General features: G+C 45.4%; 1 protein-coding gene across 1 annotated transcript in view; it reads right to left on the minus strand.

Moving 5' to 3' along the window:
* The window catches only part of SLC6A5 (solute carrier family 6 member 5), a 36,915-nt gene extending 17,585 nt beyond the window's left edge, over positions 1 to 19,330 (minus strand). The window contains exons 1-9 of the mRNA XM_074586319.1: positions 18,438 to 19,330; positions 17,066 to 17,204; positions 15,587 to 15,718; positions 15,098 to 15,271; positions 14,125 to 14,266; positions 13,565 to 13,697; positions 11,285 to 11,419; positions 8,196 to 8,299; positions 3,786 to 3,910 (exon numbers count right to left, since the gene is read on the minus strand). Of these exons, the coding sequence (XP_074442420.1) occupies positions 3,786 to 3,910; positions 8,196 to 8,299; positions 11,285 to 11,419; positions 13,565 to 13,697; positions 14,125 to 14,266; positions 15,098 to 15,271; positions 15,587 to 15,718; positions 17,066 to 17,204; positions 18,438 to 18,944 (1,591 nt within the window). The 5' untranslated portion in view covers positions 18,945 to 19,330. The remainder of the gene's footprint in view (positions 1 to 3,785; positions 3,911 to 8,195; positions 8,300 to 11,284; positions 11,420 to 13,564; positions 13,698 to 14,124; positions 14,267 to 15,097; positions 15,272 to 15,586; positions 15,719 to 17,065; positions 17,205 to 18,437) is intronic.
* Between the last annotated feature and the right edge of the window lie 473 nt (positions 19,331 to 19,803).

Genomic DNA, 19,803 nt, shown 5'->3' on the forward strand with positions numbered 1-19,803 from the left:
TCCTGTCCTCTCCGTCGTCAAAGATTCATAGAATCATAGAACTGCTGAGGTTGGAAGGGACCTTTAAGATCATCGAGTCCAACCTTTAGCCTACCCTGACAAAAGCCACTTCTAAACCATGTCCCTAAGTGCCCCATCTACCCTTTTTTTAAACACCTCCAAAGCTTTTATATGTGTTGAAGCAAAAAAAGTCAAATGACCTTGAACTTTCAGTTTACTAAAATTTTTCAGCCGCAGTATGTTCTTCAACAAACTGAGACGGTAAAATAAAAATAAGTTGTCCTGTCTTTCCCTCCATGAAAAACAGAGAAAAAGTTTCCTGAAAAAAAAGTGGACAAAAAAAAGTCTTCCTGAAAGGAAGATTCTAAATGAAAAAAATACTAGGTATTTCAGATTAATATTTTAGGAGGGAAAAAGAAAAAAAAAAATCCCTTCCCATTTCCATTAACAATTACATTCAAGGTTTTAAAAACTCGAAGGGAGATCACCATCATTTTTGCTGTTGCCTCTTTCAATGCAAACAGAAATAATTAAAAAAAAAAAAAAGGTAGGCAGGCACAAGGGCTGGGTCTTTTCCCCGCTTGCTGAGTCTGGTTTTTAATTCTGTTAATTCAATGTGCTAACTCAGCCTGCAGCTATCCCTCATCTTCACTCTCTTCCTGCTGTACACTTGCCTTTTCGTATGGGACTAAATTTTGTTTCCCCTATCATGGAGAGCAGTGAAGCCTCACCCTCATGAAATATTTTTAAATGGCCTAAATGGGCTCCTACGAACGCACTGACAGCCCTACAATAAGATCGTCTCGTGACAGCTTTTTTCACATCCCCTTGAACAGCTGCTGAAACAGCTGGGCACAGAGAGCTCCAGCCTGTGACTAGTCGCTCACTCAAAGACCACCAACAAGCACTCAACGGAAAAGGGGTTGCGATCCCCTGTGCTAAATATGATGCCATCTCCAGGGAGATGAACCAGCTGAACCAAGCGTTTCCTCCACCATCGCTAGCAGCTGTGTCTCTCCGTCCCCCCTCCATCCATCCCTTCGGAGCTTCCACTGCAGTTTCACTCGAGCACAGCTTCTTTGAGTAGAATTTGAATCTAACTCCTTACAATAGTTTCTGTAACCGCAGAGGGGTTTAGATTTTGGGGTTGAGGTTTTTTTTGTTTGTCATTTGTTTCAGAATGAAGGTAAAAGATTAATGGAACCATTACTCCTAATACACACAGTGTTTTTCAAACATAAACATCTAATCCAGCCAGAAATTGGAGATGACAATGAATCTTTTCTGTTCCCACTTAGCTGACTGGCAGATCAAAAAGAAGAGATGAGACATTGAAGACTGAATTGACATCCCATTAGCTTGCAAGTGCAGTATTCCCTACCACTTGACAGGGACTAAGACACAGACCTGTTGGAGTGAGTCCAGAGGAGGCCACAAAAATGCTCAGAGGGACGGAGCCCCTCTGCTGTGAGGACAGGCTGAGAGAGTTGGGGTTGTTCAGCCTGGAGAAGAGAAGGCTCCGGGGAGACCTTATTGCAGCCTTTCAGTACCTAAAAGGAGCTTATAAGAAAGATGAGGGCAGACTTTTTAGCAGGGCCTGTTGTGATAGGGTAATGGCTTTAAACTAAAAGAGGGTAGATTCAGACTAGAGAGAAGGAAGAAGGAAGACTTTTTTGCAATGATAGTGGTGAAACACTAGAACATGTTGCCCAGAGAGGTGGTAGATGCCCCATCCCTGGAAACATTCAAGGTCAGGCTGGACGGGGCTCTGAGCAACCTGATCTCACGGAAGATGTCCCAGCTCATTGCAGGGGGGGTGGACTAGATGACCTTTAAACTTCCGACTCAAACCAATCTATGACTCTACTTGCTATCAAGAAACAGTTTGCCAGCTGACCATCTTACGAAATTCTCCTCTCAGACCTTCTAGCTGAATCCACAGCCCATCCCACCATGGGCACAAGCCCCAGACTAACTCCCGTGACTGAACTGCAGCTCACAAGCTTCCTCTCAGCTCAACCTCTGGGCTGCCACGTACTGACCAAAGGAGCTGCAGAAATTGAATGTGACCTGGCACCTTTATTTGCATCTCTGAGGTCACAAGTACTGCAAGATCTGTGGGATTATCCATGTTTCACTTTACAGAGAAGGAATAAGCAAAAGGAAACTAAGCCCTTTTTTTTTTTTTAAACCAGCAGAAACATCTCATCCCCTCCTCTGTTGTTCTCCTCCTTTCACGTGTAGTAGCTGGTTTCTAATAAACAATTAGGAACATCGAAGTTCTGAGAAAAAGTATTTTTCAAGAAAAAAATAAAGAATGCTTCACTTCCTCTTTTCCTACAACTACAGGATTTCTGTGTCCCCAGCTCACATTGTCTGTTTTGAATTTAGCTCTCACAACATTGTTAAATGCATATTAATCTTAATACCTAATTTGTCCAAAACCACCTATGAACATTACCATACAGAAACTATGGAAAGTTGTCTTCATTTCTATCCCCTATTGTCAAGTCACTGCTACAGTTTCTGAATTGTGGTGCTCAGTCAGTCAGGTACCTCAGGCTACAGGTAGCGCCTTGTAGCACTGACTTCATCCGCACAACAAACCTGTCAGAAAAATGTTTAGTGTTAACGCAGACAGTGAGATACATCATGTATAGAAGCCATGAGTATGCAACATTTGGTTTTTTAACTTTGCTGTCCTCCTGTTTAGAGTCTTCTCTTGCTCTGTGCTACCGTGGGTTGAGGGGGATAGCATTGGGAACCATCCCCGTGGCTCACGGAGAAGATATTAATCACTCCCCTTCGGTGCTTGGAAATGATTGTATCTGTGCTGAAAGCTAATACCATACACGTAAGACCCTCACATGCATGCAGAAACAGCTATGCTGGAGGAATCTTAAATACATATACAGGTTATTACAAAGTTATTACAAATTCATCTTTTTAACACAGTTTGAAATGATCTTAAATATCTGGGAGTTGGCTTAGGGACAAAGTGCTGCATGTTTCACAGGAAATGTAGGACTAGACTAAAGGTAACAATTATCCCTTTGCGGTCCCATCAGATTTTTCCAATCCTTTAAGCTTCTCTGAATCTTATCCCAAAAGCTTCTCCCTTCCTGTCTCCTGCTACTTCACATCATATTGTACCTGACAGCACCAATTCTCCCATCAGCCATACACTTCCCACGCACATTCAGCTCTACCAATTAAGACCTTTCAGATCCCCATTCGTAACCATCTCACTTCACCAACCAAAATCTTCTGAGCAGTTCTTCAGAAATTTTTTACTTCCCCATGGAGGCAGCTCCTTGCTCCCCACAGTTTAGAAGCGCAATCCACCTCTGACACCGCATTTCCCCCAGAACCACCATTATGAAGCCCACCGTCCTCTCATCCAAGATTCCCACCATCAGGGACAACTTTTACCTTGGGGACCTGACAAGGCAGCGACACAGACAAATGAGAGGGCCAGTGATCGCTTGAACTATGTGAAGGAGACATCTCAGCCTACCCCCTTCTGTATGTCATTTACATAACGATCTGAAATGAGTCTCAGCTTGCTTCCTTGTCTTACCAAATGACTGATAAGGAGGCTTCGAGTAGTACCTTGACTTCCCAGTTGACTTCCCAATGTACCTTCTCCCATACAGAAATGCCTACAAGTAGTTTATTAATCCACTCCAGTTTGAAGTCATTATTCCCACCTCCAATGTCATCATTGACAATAGAGCTGAAGTTGCCACCAGGTGCCTAAGTAACGAAACAGCAGCGTACCCTACCTTGGTCTGCCACAGCTTCAATATTCACTTTGAGCTCATTTGCCATGAAGCCAATAACTGAGAAGATGACAAAGCCTGCAAAAATACTTGTGGCACTGTTGGTACATGTGACTATCAATGTGTCCCTGAAAAGAAAAAACAAGAAGCCGTGTTACCTTGTTGCAAGACATGCAAAGAAAGGTTTTGTACACATTTCAGGAGTCTCTCTCATGAGCACACACATCCTGTGGGAACGCCACTGAAGGTACATTTTTACACTTATCAGGTACGTCTGATGCCAATCAGGTGCCAGAAGTCTTCACAACACCACCAAAAATCAGCTGTGCAAGTTTCCATCACCCACGTGCCACGTAGGAAGCCACAGGCGGATATGCACTTCTGCTCTTGGCCTCTCTGACAAGGATAGCAATGATGACATGATCTGTAACGCAGTGTTTTACTCTTTGCCTGATGTGGATATCTGCTCACTGTATTACATACGCACTAGCCACCACCATCCAGGTAAGATTATTTTTGTCCTGTATCTTTCTTGTATTTGCACACAAAATTTCAGAGCTAAGCTTGCTGTACCCTGCAGCACTCACTTCAATGCCCACCCATCTGTAGATGATTCCCTGCTACAATTGTCTGCTGTTGTTAAGGGAATCTGAAGAAATCCACACCTGAATGTCATACTATACTGGGTAAGTAGATGTGACTTGACAGGAAACCAGCCCTCACAATCCCCATCCATAATTATTACATTCTTGATAGAATTTTTATTTTTAGTTCCCAATATAAATTAAAATGAGGGGCAACGGTTTTAAACTAGAGCAGGGCAGGTTTAGATTAGACATTGGGAAGAAGTTCTTTACAATGAGGGTGGTGAGACACTGGAACAGGTTGCCCAGAGAGGTGGTGGAGGCCCCATCCCTGGAGACATTCAAGGCCAGGCTGGATGGGGCTCTGAGCATAGAATCATAGAATTGCTGAGGTTGGAAGGGACCTTTAAGATCATCGAGTCCAACCTTTAGCCTACCCTGACAAGAGCCACTTCTAAACCATGTCCCTAAGTGCCCCATCTACCCTTTTTTTAAACACCTCCAGGGATGGTGAATCCACCACCTCCCTGGGCAGCCTATTCCAATGTTTAATAACCCTTTCAGTGAAAAAATGTTTCCTAATATCTAATCTAAACCTCCCCTGACGTAACTTGAACCCGTTTCCCCTCGTCCTATCACTTGTCACCAGGGAGAAGAGGTCAGCCCCCATCTCTCTACAACCTCCTTTCAGGTAGTTGTAGAGGGTGATAAGGTCTCCCCTCAGCCTCCTCTTCTCCAGGCTAAACAACCCCAGCTCCCTCAGTCGTTCTTCATAAGGTTTGTCCTCCAGGCCCCTCACCAGCTTTGTAGCCCTTCTCTGGACACGCTCCAACACCTCAATGTCCCTCTTGTAGCGAGGGGCCCAAAACTGAACGCAGTACTCAAGGTGGGGCCTCACCAGTGCCGAGTACAGGGGGATGATCACTTCCCTAGTCCGGCTCACCACACTATTCCTGATACAGGCTAGGATGCTGTTGGCCTTCTTGGCCACCTGGGCACACTGCTGGCTCATATTCAGCCGCCTGTCAACCAACACTCCCAAGTCCTTTTCTGTCGAGCTGCTTTCAAGCCACTCTGCCCCAATCCTGTAGCGCTGCATGGGGTTGTTGTGTCCCAAGTGCAGGACCCGGCACTTGGCCTTGTTGAACCTCATACCATTGGTCTCAGTCCATTGGTCCAGCCTGTCCAGATCCCTCTGCAGAGCCAACCTACCCTCAAGCAGATCAACACGCCCGCCCAGTTTAGTGTCATCTGCGAACTTACTGAGGGTGCATTCGATCCCTTCATCCAGATCACTGATAAAGATATTAAAGAGAACCGGCCCCAGCACCGAACCCTGGGGGACACCACTTGTGACTGGACACCAACTGGATTTAACTCCATTTACCACCACTCTCTGGGCACGGCCATCCAGCCAGTTTTTTACCCAGCGAAGAGTACACCTGTCCAGGCCATGAGCAGCCAGTTTCTCCAGGAGAATGCTGTGGGAAACAGTGTCAAAAGCTTTGCAAAAATCCAAGTAGATAACATCCACAGCTTTTCCCTCATCCACTAAGTGGGTCACCTTATCATAGAAGGATATTAGGTTTGATAGGCATGACCTGCCCTTCACAAACCCATGCTGACTGGGCCTGATCACCCTGTTCTCCTGCATGTGCCGTGTAATGGCACTGAGGAGGATCTGTTCCATGACCTTCCCAGGCACCGAGGTCAGACTGACTGGCCTGTAGTTCCCCGGATCCTCCTTCCGGCCCTTCTTGTGGATGGGTGAACCTGATCTAGTTGAAGATGTCCCTGCTTACTGCAGGGGGGTTGGACTAGATGGCCTTTAGAGGTCCCTTCCAACCCAATGCATTCTATGATAGGTGTGTTCAGAAGACTTCCCCTTAAAATATTACAACTTAGGAACAAAAAAGTCACTTACCTTAAGTGTGGTTTGGTTTTGTTTGTTTTGTGGTTTTTTTTAAGTTGACTAGAAATCCTTATTCCTACTGCTCTTTGTTTGTCAGGAACAGAACAAAATACAACCTGAAAAGCTGTCAAGAACCTCACAGAGCTGGCAGAACTTCTGGAATCTCTAACAGAGCATCTCTTAAGGCTCTAATGATTAGGTTAATTCTTCAGGTCTACAGAAAAAAAATAATAGTCTTCTCTTTGGAATTATAATGTGTTAATCTTCTTCCAAAACCCAGAAAAGTTAAGGAAAATCTTTTAGGTATGCATTATGAAGTGAATTTATGTAAATTTATTGCAATTCTAGATTATTAAATGATGTTTAAATGAATATGTAACTGAAAACTACAATTTTATCTGCAGTGCTAGAATGTAATGAATATAAAAATTGAAAAAGAAGATAGCCATACTTCATTTCAGTATTCAAAATGTGTTGTAAAATTAACAAATTAGAAGTAACTAAGCTTTTCTAATTATTTCTGCTTCGGTGTCCCGTATCCCTCTCTAACATAGTGAGGCATGTATTTGGTATTAGACCTGTAAGATTTTTATACTTTATTACCAAACATTTAATTCAAAGTTTTTGTTAACATTTTCCAAATGCCACGAAACATTGCTAAATGAATGCAGAAAGATAGCATGATGTTTCTCTCATTTTTTGAATACCATTTTTTGGTATTCTGAATGTATTCATTCATCAACAACAAAAAAAAAATAAATCAAAGCATTTTCAAAAATAGGACCCAAAGGATTGCTGGGTAGGATTTACTGAGAAAGCAACGCTGTTACTTATTCATCCATATTTTGGGATAATTATATTAAATTACGTTCAAACAGCAGTAGGAAATGTTTTTGAAATTCCTTTTTAAAATCCTGATCTGCATTTGTTTTTGAAGGTAAGTTTTTGTATACAGTTCTTAGAAGTTATAGGATATGGGAGTTCAAATCCCAAGGAGCGTGTGCTTTAGAGGTCTTGATTCAGGAAAGACCTTTAAGCATACCCTTGGGACAGTCCCTGTGCCACCCTGAGTCAGCAGCTCTGCCATTGCAGGCATCAGTAAAGGTCTGCTTCAGCTGAAACAAGATTGGCTTTAAGGACAATAAAACAGCAGTGAAACATTCTACTAATGCCACTTGCTTTTGGTTTTTTCCATCTGCAGACATATATCTGGCACATTTTTTTATGGAAAACTATACTATGCCACCAGAATGGTTACCTTTTCCTTGGAAAAATAACTTTCAGTGATTACAAATAAGAGTGATTTTAAATTTCACAACTTGGAATAACTTTGTGCATGTAAAACCACGCTAGGGGTAACTGGAAAAAATAATGGCGTTTAGGAGAGACAAAAATCACATATATGGAAGTTGCACGTTAAACTCATGTATGTCTCACAACGGCAAACTTCAGCCCATTCTACACACGGGATGTTCTTCATCAGAGGCTGCCAACTGGCTGGGTTTCATACCACTGCTCACGGCTGTTGACAGCTTCCCAGGTTGCCTTTCCACCTAAAACTGCTGGTTCTGAAAATTAAGAGTCAATAGGGACTACAAGAAGCCTAAATCTCATCTTGAGACTAGTAGATTAGGACCTGGGGAGAAGATACAACATACAAAACCAAAAAAGATTAAAGAAACAAAACGAACAAAACCCCCCAAAAAAAAAATAAGGAGGGGGAAGAGAGAGGGGGAAGAGAGAGGGGGAAGAGAGAGGGGGAAGAGAGTCTAAAAAAAAAAAAAAAAAAAAGAAAAGGAAAGGAAAAGGAAAACATGGAGGGTCTTTCAAACCAGATTTCTGCAAGTTGGTAGCTGACTGTGTTTGGAGAAGACCTGTTTACGTTTAATAAGACCGATGAGTTTCACTCTCACATACCTGTAGCAATTATTATGGAATTTGTTGTAGGAAGAGAGAGTAATTAGGCCTCCCCATGCTGCAGATAAGGAGAAGAAAATCTGAGTGGCAGCATCCTTCCAAACCTAAAATAGACAGGAGAGGAACTAGCATCGGCTTCAGGAAAGAGTGTTAGAAAGACCAAAAACACTTAAATGTTACTGCTGGGGATTAACACATAAGTAGTTTAAATGAACTTTAGAGCAACGGATGTCAATAGAACATTTAAAAGCAAAATCCTACCCTGAAATACAGAGTGCCCATTCGATGGGGAGTACTGTCCTTGTGAGCCCATATAAAATGACAATAATTTTTATTTTAAAATGACAATATTGTATACAGAAAAACTGTTGCTGTATATGGAAGGCACAAATACTCAGCCTGTATTGCTTGATGAATATCAGTTCAAATACATTCATCAAAGAAAATACAAATCAAGAGGAAAAAAATCTGCATCAGGTGCTCATGGTTTACCTGCCAGTGGCCCTAAATAATACTTTTATCTTCTTGATAAAAGTAATTATGTTGCTTGATGTGCTACTTATGAATGAGATCACACTAAAATTAGGGTAAATTTCCACCATTAGGCGTACATCAAACAGCACAGTGTAAGTTAGGGTTCTTTAGACATGAGGGCCCATTTTCCTCCCATCAGAAGAAAAGACATGCTCAGCCAAGTCTCTCTTAAAAAAAACAAACCAAACAGCACTGCTTGTTCTGTAACAAAGTTCTTCAAAGCCTTAAATGCGTTTAGATTAACATTGCCTGAAATTTCAAAGGAGCTGTTCTTACTTATCACTTGCAAAATGTTGGAAGCATTGGTATTTCTATTTACAGGCTTTCCTACAAAGTCTAATTTTCCACCCAAGTCCACAGTGCAGAAGTGGAGATACACACACGTGCACAGATCGATGTACCTATACACACCCCAACCAGTTTGAAGATACTTAAACACCATTTTAAAAGTTACCAGCCAGCAAGCAGTCAATCCTTCACCTAATTGAGTGCAATACACGGCTGTTAATTCATGTTACACTGTAAAGAAAATTGAAAACGGAAGCTCGCCGGAATATTATTGAACACTTACCCAGGGTGACAGAGACACTTAGTGTATTCAGACAGGCCCGTTCTGCAAAAGGCAGCAGTTCCCACCTCCTTTATTGCACAATGTGGGATCCAAAAATGCTCATATTTAATGCAAAATTAATTTCTGTATTGTTTGCAAAAGATCTAACACTCCCATCACCAAAGGGTCAAAATACCCATGATTGCAGAGATATTAAAGAATTTAAGATCTGCGCAATTAATCCAGGAAAGTGGTTTCAGCTTTAATTATCTATCTATCGGTGTGATATCACACAGCTATTGATAGAGGAAAAGAATTCTTAAGGGGAAAAAAAAAAAATATCACCAGATTTCCTGAGGTCTTGCTAAAAAAACCTCTTATATTTCTAGAGAAAAAAGTCTGAATTGTAACTCTCAGCTCAGGCTTCAATTCAAGTCTCCAGACTCCTGCCTGAAGACTGACACACATCAGACAAATATATAACACATAGGTGGATTTATGCTGACACAAACATAAATCCATGTGTATTTTTGGAAAAAGTTTGACGGGCTTCATTGACAACAAATGGCTGTTTAGAAATCGGTTGAAATCCTGAGTGAAGCAGCAGAGCTGAAGCTCCACCTCATACAGTCAATGCTTAAAGAGCAAAGCCACTGTATCAGCTCCTCTCTCCAAGCTGTGCGGTGCAGTCAACACGCTGGAGGGAAGCGATGTCATCCAGAGGGACCTGGACAGGCTTGAGAGGTGGGCCTGTGTGAACCTCATGGAGTTCAACATGGCCAAGTGCAAGGTCCTGCATCTGGGTTGGAGCAATCCCAAGCACAGATACAGGTTGGGCGGAGAATGGATTGAGAGCAGCCCTGAGGAGAAGGACTTGGGGGTGCTGGCTGATGAGAAGCTCAAAACGAGCAGGCTATGTCCACTTGAAGCCCAGAAAGCCAACCACGTCCCAGACTGTATCAAAAGCAGCATGGCCAGCAGGTTGAGGGAGGGGATTCTGCCCCTCTGCTCGCTCTGGGGAGACCCCCCTGCAGTTCTGCCTCCAGCTCTGGGGCCCCCAACATAAGAAGGACACGGACCTGTCCAGAGGAGGCCACAATGATGATCAGAGGGCTGGAGCATCTCTGCTACGAGGACAGGCTGAGAGAGTTGGGGTTATTCAGCCTGGAGAAGAAAAGGCTTCAGGGACACCTTATAGACTTAAAGGGGGCCTACGGGAAAACTGGAGAGTGACTCTTTACCAGGGAGTGTAATGATAGGATGAGGGGGAATGGTTTTAAACTGAAAGAGGGGAGATTTAGGTTAGATATACGGAAGAAATCCTTTCCTGTGAGGGTGGTGAGCCCGTTGCCCAGAGGAGCTGTGGCTGCCCCATCCCTGGAGGTGTTCAAGGCCAGGCTGGACGGGGCTTTGAGCCGCCTGGTCTGGTGGGAGGTGTCCCTGCCCAGGGCAGGGGGCTTGGAACTATGTGATCTTTAAGGTCCCTTCCAACTCTATGATTCTATAAATATATGCTACTAGGAAGTTAGATTAAGCGAAATTAAATTATACATCCTAATCTAATGTTTCATACGCATTGTTCTGAACAAGCTTTGCTCAATGAGTAAAACACACCTATTCGGAGCATTTCTCAAGAAATGCCGATAAGTTTATGTTACCTATGGAAAGCTTCATGTGCTTGTTCAAGCCAAGCCAGCATCCAAAAGGCACCAGCATATGTATAACTATACTTCCTTTTTAATTCACTATTTTCCAATGCACTTGCTCAGAGTTTCGGTTGAAATACTAAATGTGAAGTGAATAACATATCTATAATCATATAGGTAAAACACATTACGTGCACACAAATAACGAACATCCATTGCAACAACACCCTGCGTAAGATGAAGAACAAGTTTCACAGATGACAATACTGCCTCTGCACATAGAAAACGCTTGCAGCAGACACCAAGAAATCTGTAGGACTTATTCACCCTCCAACTTATGAATGCAATAATGAGCCCACCATAGCATCAATGAGCTTCTCCCACTTGGGCGTGATGAAGTACCAGATTCCAGCTCCAGCTCCAGGTAGAGTCACTCCTCTTATAAGAAGGATGATGAGAACTACATAGGGGAATGTAGCTGTAAAGTACACCACCTGGACAGACCAAAAAAGAAAAACAAATATTAAAAAGGCTTATTTGGGTGTATAAGAAGAGAGGGGGGAAACACAAGTGCTACGCTATTGCCTGAACAAAGCAGTTACTCAGGCTCAGAGACAATAGGGGGATAAACTAGGAAGACAACAGGGTTATTTCCCAGGAAATCTGAAGTTTCACAGCTCATCTTGCTGCTGGAAAGAGGAATAATATCATAATATCAACAGAGGTAAGAGTTGGATTCTAGACAGAGGGGGGAAGAAAAAGCAGAAAAGGAAGTCTGGAGAGGAATAACAGGAATTTACAGCTAAATGCTTGAACTAACAGAGCACAATGGAAATTAAATGAGCAATCATTCAATAACACTTGAAGTTCTGATTTATTTTTTCTATATATTTCTCTGTATTTAACTAAGCCTAAAGAATTTTTATTACTATTTGTACCTCTTAACAATTACATATCACCACGAAAATATCTATGGTCCCAATGCAAAAAAGGAAAGTCAGTGAAATGATCCAGATAGTCCTAATCATCATTATGTCTAAATACACAACAGAAGTTGTCTGTTTAATGTCTTAATAATTACCTAGTACAGAGCAGAGGTCTCTGTAGTCAAATAAAATGGCTAGATTATGGTCAGTTAAGCTGTACACTCTACCCGAAAGCATTTCAAATCCCTTTCACATTAACCTCTGAATCTTACAGGGACCAGAATCCTCTGATCTAAAACAGCTTTCCCGACTTTGTCTTTGCTGTTTCAATAAGTGTTTCAAGAAGTCACCCCAATTAGTTTTTGTGCAGTGAATACACTGAACCCATCTATGCATAAACAAAGGTTTTCTATGCCTGTGTCGTGGTTTAGTTTATCTCACACCAGGACACCCTGACACCAAGGAGTCAATATTTTTCTTGGCCCCTAAGACTCACTCTAAAGAAATACCTATTGCTACATCCAAACCCAAGTTATTCTCCTGTACATCATCTGTTCCTTGGCTCTGGCCTTTCATGAAACAGTTTTTCCTGTCACACAAAGGTAGGGGGAAAAAAAAAAAAAAAATCTCAACTTTCCCTTGGCACTCCAAGTCTCTGGATTTTCTGCTAATTCCCAAGCTGCCTCCCAAGAGATGTTGTCAGCTTCTAGATTCAGAGGGATGGCTTGGAATCAGAAACCCCATGCCCAGCTCTAGAAAACTCACAGCTATCTCTGCACATCCCCTGTCTTTAGCCTAGGAAATATCCAGTTATTCTGCTCCAGCTTTTTTTCTTTTTCTTTTCAACCTACTCTTCGTAAATAAGCTAGATTTATGTCATGTCATCATCTAACATTTTAACCTGCGTGCTAATTGCAGTGGCATTGATGGAGAAGTCTCAAATATTGTATTCCTGCAGCTTTCACCGAAAAAAAAAAAAAAAAAACCACCCCAAAAAACCACCCAAACCAGTGCTGCCGATGAAGAAAAAGCTGCGTCTCTCTGCTCAGATGGCTGCCTGGCTAATTCGTATACCTGTAATTCCACGCCAATGAGAGGACATGTTCCCTCTTGACACGGCTGTTAGTTAGGAGGCATGGCAGAAAGCTGCAGGTTTGAAGGGCAAGGGAGAGAATGACATGATGACATGCGAGGTGTCAGAGAAGGAGCAAGGAGCCTGGTCACCGCAAAGAGGAGCTTTAGAAAGATGGCACACGAACACTTGGGAAAAGAGGATACACGCTGTCACTGCTCACACCCACCATAGACCAGCTTAAGTTCAGTTATGATTTTAAAACATGTTACTTAACATCTTAAATTACATCAAAATTTCCCTGATTACAGTGAAATGCGAGGTGACGGCAGAATTTTAATGCACACCACACAGAATAGGGAAGGATGCTGAACGCACCTTTTGCCATCCAACCGCTGAGCGCAGCTCAAGGGCTCATTTTAAAGTTACTGAAGATTAGGAAACAAATGCTGAACCAAAATGATCCTTTTTTTATGTTTTGGGTAGTCAGGAAAACACGGACAGGAAAAGGGCATTTCACTAATACTTAGCCATTTACTGAAAATGATTGTCAATAATTCACTGCCTTAAACAAGAGCATGATTCCCTTGAAGCAGCACACTGCTTTCTTGCAAATATATGATCACAAATATTTTTCTTACTTTTCCTGATGACTTGATTCCTTTAGCAAGGGAGGCATATACAATCACCCAAGCCAGGAAAAGAGATAGTGCCAAGGGCCATCTAATCTCACCAGGATATTCAATCCCTGCTGAAATCTTCAATACAAAGTACCTGAGGAGGAAAAAAAAAAAAAAAAAAAGAAAATTTAAAAAAGAAAAAAAATTAATGACAGCAACTGCAGGCAGTAATTCAGTGCGAATCCCTACAGTGTTTTGTTTTGCTTCAGTGTCCTCAGTGGTTCCTCTAGAAGGTTCCAGTGATCCTCACCATGTATTATTTTATTTATCTGCATTGCAGTAGTAGATAAAAATGCTAAGCATGGGCCAACACCCCAGCTGTGCTAAGCACCGTAGGAACAGACCACAAATAATGCAGCATTTGAAATTTAGCTTTCATCATTCCTAGGCATTAAAAATGGGTATCATTTGTTGTCCTTAACTATTGTATTTCTAGTCTTCCAAATAGTGATTTGCGGTCTGCTAGCAGCGGATTTTAGAGAAAGATTAACATAACGTCTCTAGGCAAAGAAAGATCTTACTTGAAGTATTCTTCACTTCCACTGACAAACGTTTTGTTTCCTTCACTGGTGAAGTTAACCATAGTCAAGTTTGGATAGGCACTCATACAGAAAGTGGAGTTCTTGATTTGGATTTTAGGGTGGTCACCGATAATGCAGGAATCTAGGAAGAAAAGAAAACCAAGAGAAAAATAACTTGTCTGGATTTTCTTTTCAGGTTGCGTGTAACATGGCAACAAAAAGCATCAGGTCACACACACGACTTGAACTTTGGTCCTGTGTTAGATTTCTGGAACTCCTTGCTTGCAGAAGCTATAAGGGTCTGACAGAACTCGGGTTTAGGATTTTCCCCTTTATCCCAAGTGCCTAAGGTGTAAAAAGAGTCTGAGGAAGTGAAAGAGCTTCTGCCCGCCCGCGGGGAGCGCTCGCTCCCCGTCTCAGGGCAGGATTAGGGAGTCCCGGGGCGCAGCACCCAGCCCGGACGGCCCGCACCCCCCGGGGCAGAGGCCGGGGGACACCGCACCCCGCTGCCGGTGATGGCGGCTCTTCCAGAAGGTTGTTTGCCCGGTTTACTTTTCATGTTTTGGGCCGTTTGCAAAAACGGTTTTCGGGGTTTTTTTTCGTTAATTCTCTCTGAAGCCCAAGAAGTTGTTTTTAACAGAAACCAGAAGTTGCAGCATTATGTTCTGTGCTTTCTCCCCTACACAGAGCTTTTACTCGAAAAAAAACAAGTTGGGCTTCTTCTTAGCATTGTAGTTGGGAAAATCCTATTTATCCTTGATGAGGAAAAATGTAAATAAAAGCGGGGGGAAGTGCCCATATGAAGGAGATCAATTCAAAGCGCCTTGCGTTCCTCCGTGTTGGGAACCTCGCCCGGCCACAGGCATCCGCAGTCTCCGCTGGCATCTCCCAGGGGCGCAGCTGAGCCGCGGAAAGTTCTGGAAACCCAGGGCGGGGGCGGGGGGGGAGAGAATTAATGCCTGTCCCAACTTACCTAACAAAAGTTTGTTTTTATCTTTACAGTCGGGTGTGTTCCACGGGTTGTTACAGGAAGCCCAAGGTAGCACAGGTACAAAGGACGCAAAAAGGTAGAAAAGTGTGTAGCACAGAATAATATTGTAATATATGGCTATTAGAACCGAGATGATCAGCATCGCAATGCCGCAGCCTGGGAGAAAAGAGAGGGAGAGAGGAAAATAATGCTGTTAATCCCAGGCGGAGGAGGGGGGCCGCAGCCCGTCCCGGCTTCCTCTGGCGCAGGTGCGGAGCGCATCCCCCAGCAGAAAGGGCTCCACGCGCAACCGCCGCGCAAGTTGCGCGCCCGCGCTGCTGAGCCACCAGCCGGAGAGAGCCCGTAGCATGCGGCTGCGGAGCGGGGGCGCAGGGAGGCGGCCGTGCCTAAGCCATGCAAGGGGAGCCGGGGTGGGGGGCTGCGTGCAGGTCATGCTCCCCCAAAAACCGGGCCGGCTCCTGCTCCGCTCACCTTGCAAGGCGGGGATGGCTTTCCAGACAGACACGGGCCCCTGACTAGCAAACTGCCCCAGGGAGACTTCCAGGAAGAAAATGGGGATCCCAGCTAGAGCCAGCATCATCAAATAGGGGATGAGAAACGCACCTTGGGGGGAGGAGAAGGAGGGGGAGAAGAGAGAGAACAACCTGAATCATCGCGCGTAGGCGAGGGGGGGCCGCTCTGCTTCATTCGACACATCGCGGGGGGGGATCTCGCCTCCCTCCGCGGCCCGGTGCGCAGAGCCCCGCGCAGACTCCGCGGGGCAGCCCCCCCGCCTCCGCTTCCCCCCCCCCCCCCCCCCCGTGGCGGCTGCAGGCTGGGAACGGGCTCTCCTGGGGCCGAAACAGGTCCATTTTTCTGCCCGTGATGCTGGGGATAACTTAGTAAGACCTGTAGCTATTAGAAAGTGTTCTATTTATTATCGATTCCCGGTGGCCCCAGCCCCGCCAGGGAGGAGCAGCTTTCTGCATCTCTAGCATTTGCTCGAGATAACATTATCGTTAAATGAGTATTTTAACACCTCATACTTAGAAGTTCTTAGTTCTTACGGGTAAAAAGAAAAAGAGCTTACCTTTTTTTTTAAAAAAAAAAATTGTTTTCGTTTTAAATCGCTAGTTCTTCACATAAAATAGCTCTTACAGCCTCTACACAACCGTTCTCAATGCTCACAGCACCAACATCCCCTGCTGATAGTCCTGCGCAGAGGGAAGAGGCTTACAGCTGCAGGAGGCTGTGGCAGTAACACTCACCGGTTCCCACTTTAAATTGGAGCCTCTGTTAGGACAACCTCCCAAATAAACTTTTTCTTCCCCTTTTATTGACGGCACTACCTCTCTTCCAACCTTTTTTTTTTTCTCCTTTATTCTGCTGAGCAGCATTCTCTCTATTCTCGAACGATTATTTTCCAATCGGATCATCGAGAGATTGAAAAGAAGTTTCCCAAACTTCACAAAAGGGCATAACGCCTCCACTCGGGTTCAAACGCTCTCGTGGGACTTTCCCGACTGGAAAATCCTTTGTATCGCCCTCTTCCCCCTTCCGCTTCCCATGTCCCACCGTTTGCGGATTCAGACCCGATTGCGTTTAAATTAGGAGAAGTGGGGCCCGGAGCCCTCACTCTGTGCCCAGGCGTGATCCACCCGGCTTTTTATATTCCTTCCTCTCCGGCCGGCACCAATTGCAGGTGTTTTTTTTTTTTTTAAGGAAAGCGCTACCTTCTAACGAAATCTTGCCGGAATTTTCCTACTTTCAGAGCCGACCGTCAGCAAAACCCAGTTCTCGCTAAGTCGCTGACGGTCTGGAGGTGCACCCGGACCTCGCTGCCCGGCTTTGCCAGGCAAACGGGCACCGCCGGCTCCCGCTTCCCCCGTGCTTCTCCCCACCAAAAAGGCAGGGACCGGGCTCAGCCACGTACGGTTCTGCAGGTAGAGAGACAGGAAAAAGCCATCATACCTCCCCCATTCTTAAAGGCCAGGTACGGGAACCTCCAGACATTGCCCAGCCCCACTGCATAACCCACCATGGAGAGGATGAAATCCAGCTTGCTAGACCAGTTCCCTCGGGCTTTATTTTCATCCCCTACATCGTCTTCCTAAAAGGGTGAGGAAAGGGTGGGGGAGGGAAAAAAAAAAAAAAAAGAAAAAAAAAGAAAAAGAGAGATCGGAAAAGAGCCACTTCTGCAAACAAGCATCGCGGTGCTGCGGCTGCCGGGTTCACCGCAGGGAAACACGGAGAGCAGCGGCCGGAGCGCGGGGGCGGGGGGAACAGGAGGGGGACTGGGGAAGCCCCCCCGCAGCGCCCGCCCGTCTCTGCCCGGGCTCTTTCCTGCCAGAGAAAACATGATGGAGGGCTTTTAACCCCTGGCCCTCTCTCAGGCTGCTCCCGAGGGAGAGGAGGCAGCGACGGAGGGGTGCTGGGGGGGGGGCGGGGGGTGTTTGTGTGTTCTTGTGTCGGTCCCCGCTGCCAGGGCACCCCCCGCCCAGCTGGTTCCTCCGGGGACGAAATGCGCAGGGCTTTTGTGGACGGCTCCCTCCCGGAGACTCCGGCCACTGCAGTGCGCATCTCCCGGCGAGACTGGCATCTACACAGGGCCTCGGGGGGTGTGGGGGTGTCGCCTGGCTCCTAATTCTCCGGTGCACGGCAGGTCCCATCGCCCTCTCTGGGGAGCGGAGCCCTCGGTGCCCTTGGGTGGTTAAGGACCGACCCGCCGGTCCCCAGCAAAGCCCGCAGGGGCCCAGCCCTTTCCCCCGGCATACACAGACGAAGTAAAATTTTTTTTAAAAAAAACGGTTTTACAGAATGAACCCGCCCCCTCCCCTCCTTTCAGGGTAACCCAGATACGCAGCAGGGCAGGGAGAGGGCGCCGGGGGGGGGAGGGGGGGGCGGGCGGGCCCGACGCCTTCCCGGCCTCGCACCCCACAAGGGCAAACCCCTCCCGGGCGCAGGGTCAGGGTCTGGGAGGGTTTGGCGTCTTGGGGGGCTGGGTTAATTGATTTCACCTTATTTGCAGTTCCAGGCTCCAAGCCGGAACCGGGTTATACTGACAGGCACGGCTCAGTGAACGCGTTGGAATTAGCCGGGAATTATTGATTGTCGTTTATACCGATATTACATTATTAGCAGCCGCCAGCAGTCCAGCACTTTATCTAAGACCCTCTCTCCCCTTCCTCCATCCCCACTCCCAGAGGCACAGCCCCATCCCCGACAGACTTGGACCTGATTTTAGAGCTTCAGCCCCAAATCGGTGCTGAGTGGCAAAGATCCCTCACTCCCACGAGCTGAAGGGGAGGAGGGGAAGAATAAACCCCCTAAGGAACCAACTTACCCCCTCCACTCTGCCAGGAAGAACAGAAGTGTTGCCATCTGTGCCCAGTACCACGGTACTCTGGCTCAAGGTCACCCAGGCGCCTTTGGCGTTGTTTTGCTCCAGTGTGCTCTTACCAAGGGTTAGATTAGCGTCCCCGTCTGTGCTTTGCAAAGCGGGAATTTTGCAGTGAGGGATAGCGGCTTGCCCGGCGGCCCCTGCCCCAGGGGTGTGCTTGCAGGGAAAGGTTTCCACAGATTCCCTCCGGAGAGTGGAGTTGGCTTGCACCGGGGTGCTGCTGAGCTTGCAGATCCCGACTTTGGTCCTCTCAAAATCATTTGGTTTAGCTTCTTCGGAGGAAAGGGTTTTGTTGTCGTTAGAGAGCGACCGGGGAAGCCTGGACATCGCGGCAGGGGCTGGCGGTGGGGCATTCTGCGGCTCATTTTCGGGGTTGATTCTTACAACTCCCGCGCCTTCATTGGCTCCAGGAGCAACGGTTTCAGGACTGTTCACAACCTGCTTGCTCATATCCCTTTGACTGGCGTAATCCTAAAACGACAACGTCACATATTTTACCAAAAGGGGGAAAAAAAAAAAAAAGTCAGGACTACAGAGATTCTACGAATTTCTTTCCTCGTGCACAAAACGCGTGCGCTAGAAAATCTGGATACAAAACTGTCGCAGAATTTCGAGGTGCCCCGGCTCGCCTGCTTGCCCTCTCATTCAGTGTTATTATTCTGGGGGAGAAAACAGTAAAGTATACAAAAAACTCAAAACAGACAAACAAAAAAACCGCACCAGCGTCTACAAACATGTAATGAGAGTTTAAATAAGTGTTGCTACAGCACTGCGCCGCCAGACCTTGTTAGATTTCACATCACGACTGTAGGATGCTCCCTTCGCTATCACCAGTGTAGAAAGATTCTTTAATTTTACGCCCCATTTCCTTTCTGTCATTCAACAATGCACATCGGCTTTTTTTTTTCTAGATATATAGGCAATAGTCAAGCTGCCCTGTAGGCAGCCGGAGATGTTTAAAAAAAAAAAGTGAAATAGTGCTGGTGAGCATTTCTGAGCTGGCTGCCACCCTTCAAAACCCTACAGCAAGACAGTGAAACGCAAAAATAACCACACCACCACAGCGGAATTAATGACATTAACAGCTAGCTTTCCCTATTCTTTTCGACTCGCACACCTCTAAAGATTTTTTTAAGCATTTCAGTATTCATTAAACAGATTACTGAGAGCAGTCCCACCCCCCCACCGCGCCTTTTCTTCTAATTTAAAAATTATATTTTAAAATGCATTTTCTTTTTGTACCTTAAACAACCCGCAGACAAACCCTACCTTCTCCATCAGTTTAATACTAGCTTTACAAATACACCTT

Source organism: Larus michahellis, chromosome 4 (assembly GCF_964199755.1).
Source record: "Larus michahellis chromosome 4, bLarMic1.1, whole genome shotgun sequence".
Taxonomy (NCBI): Eukaryota; Metazoa; Chordata; class Aves; order Charadriiformes; family Laridae; genus Larus; species Larus michahellis.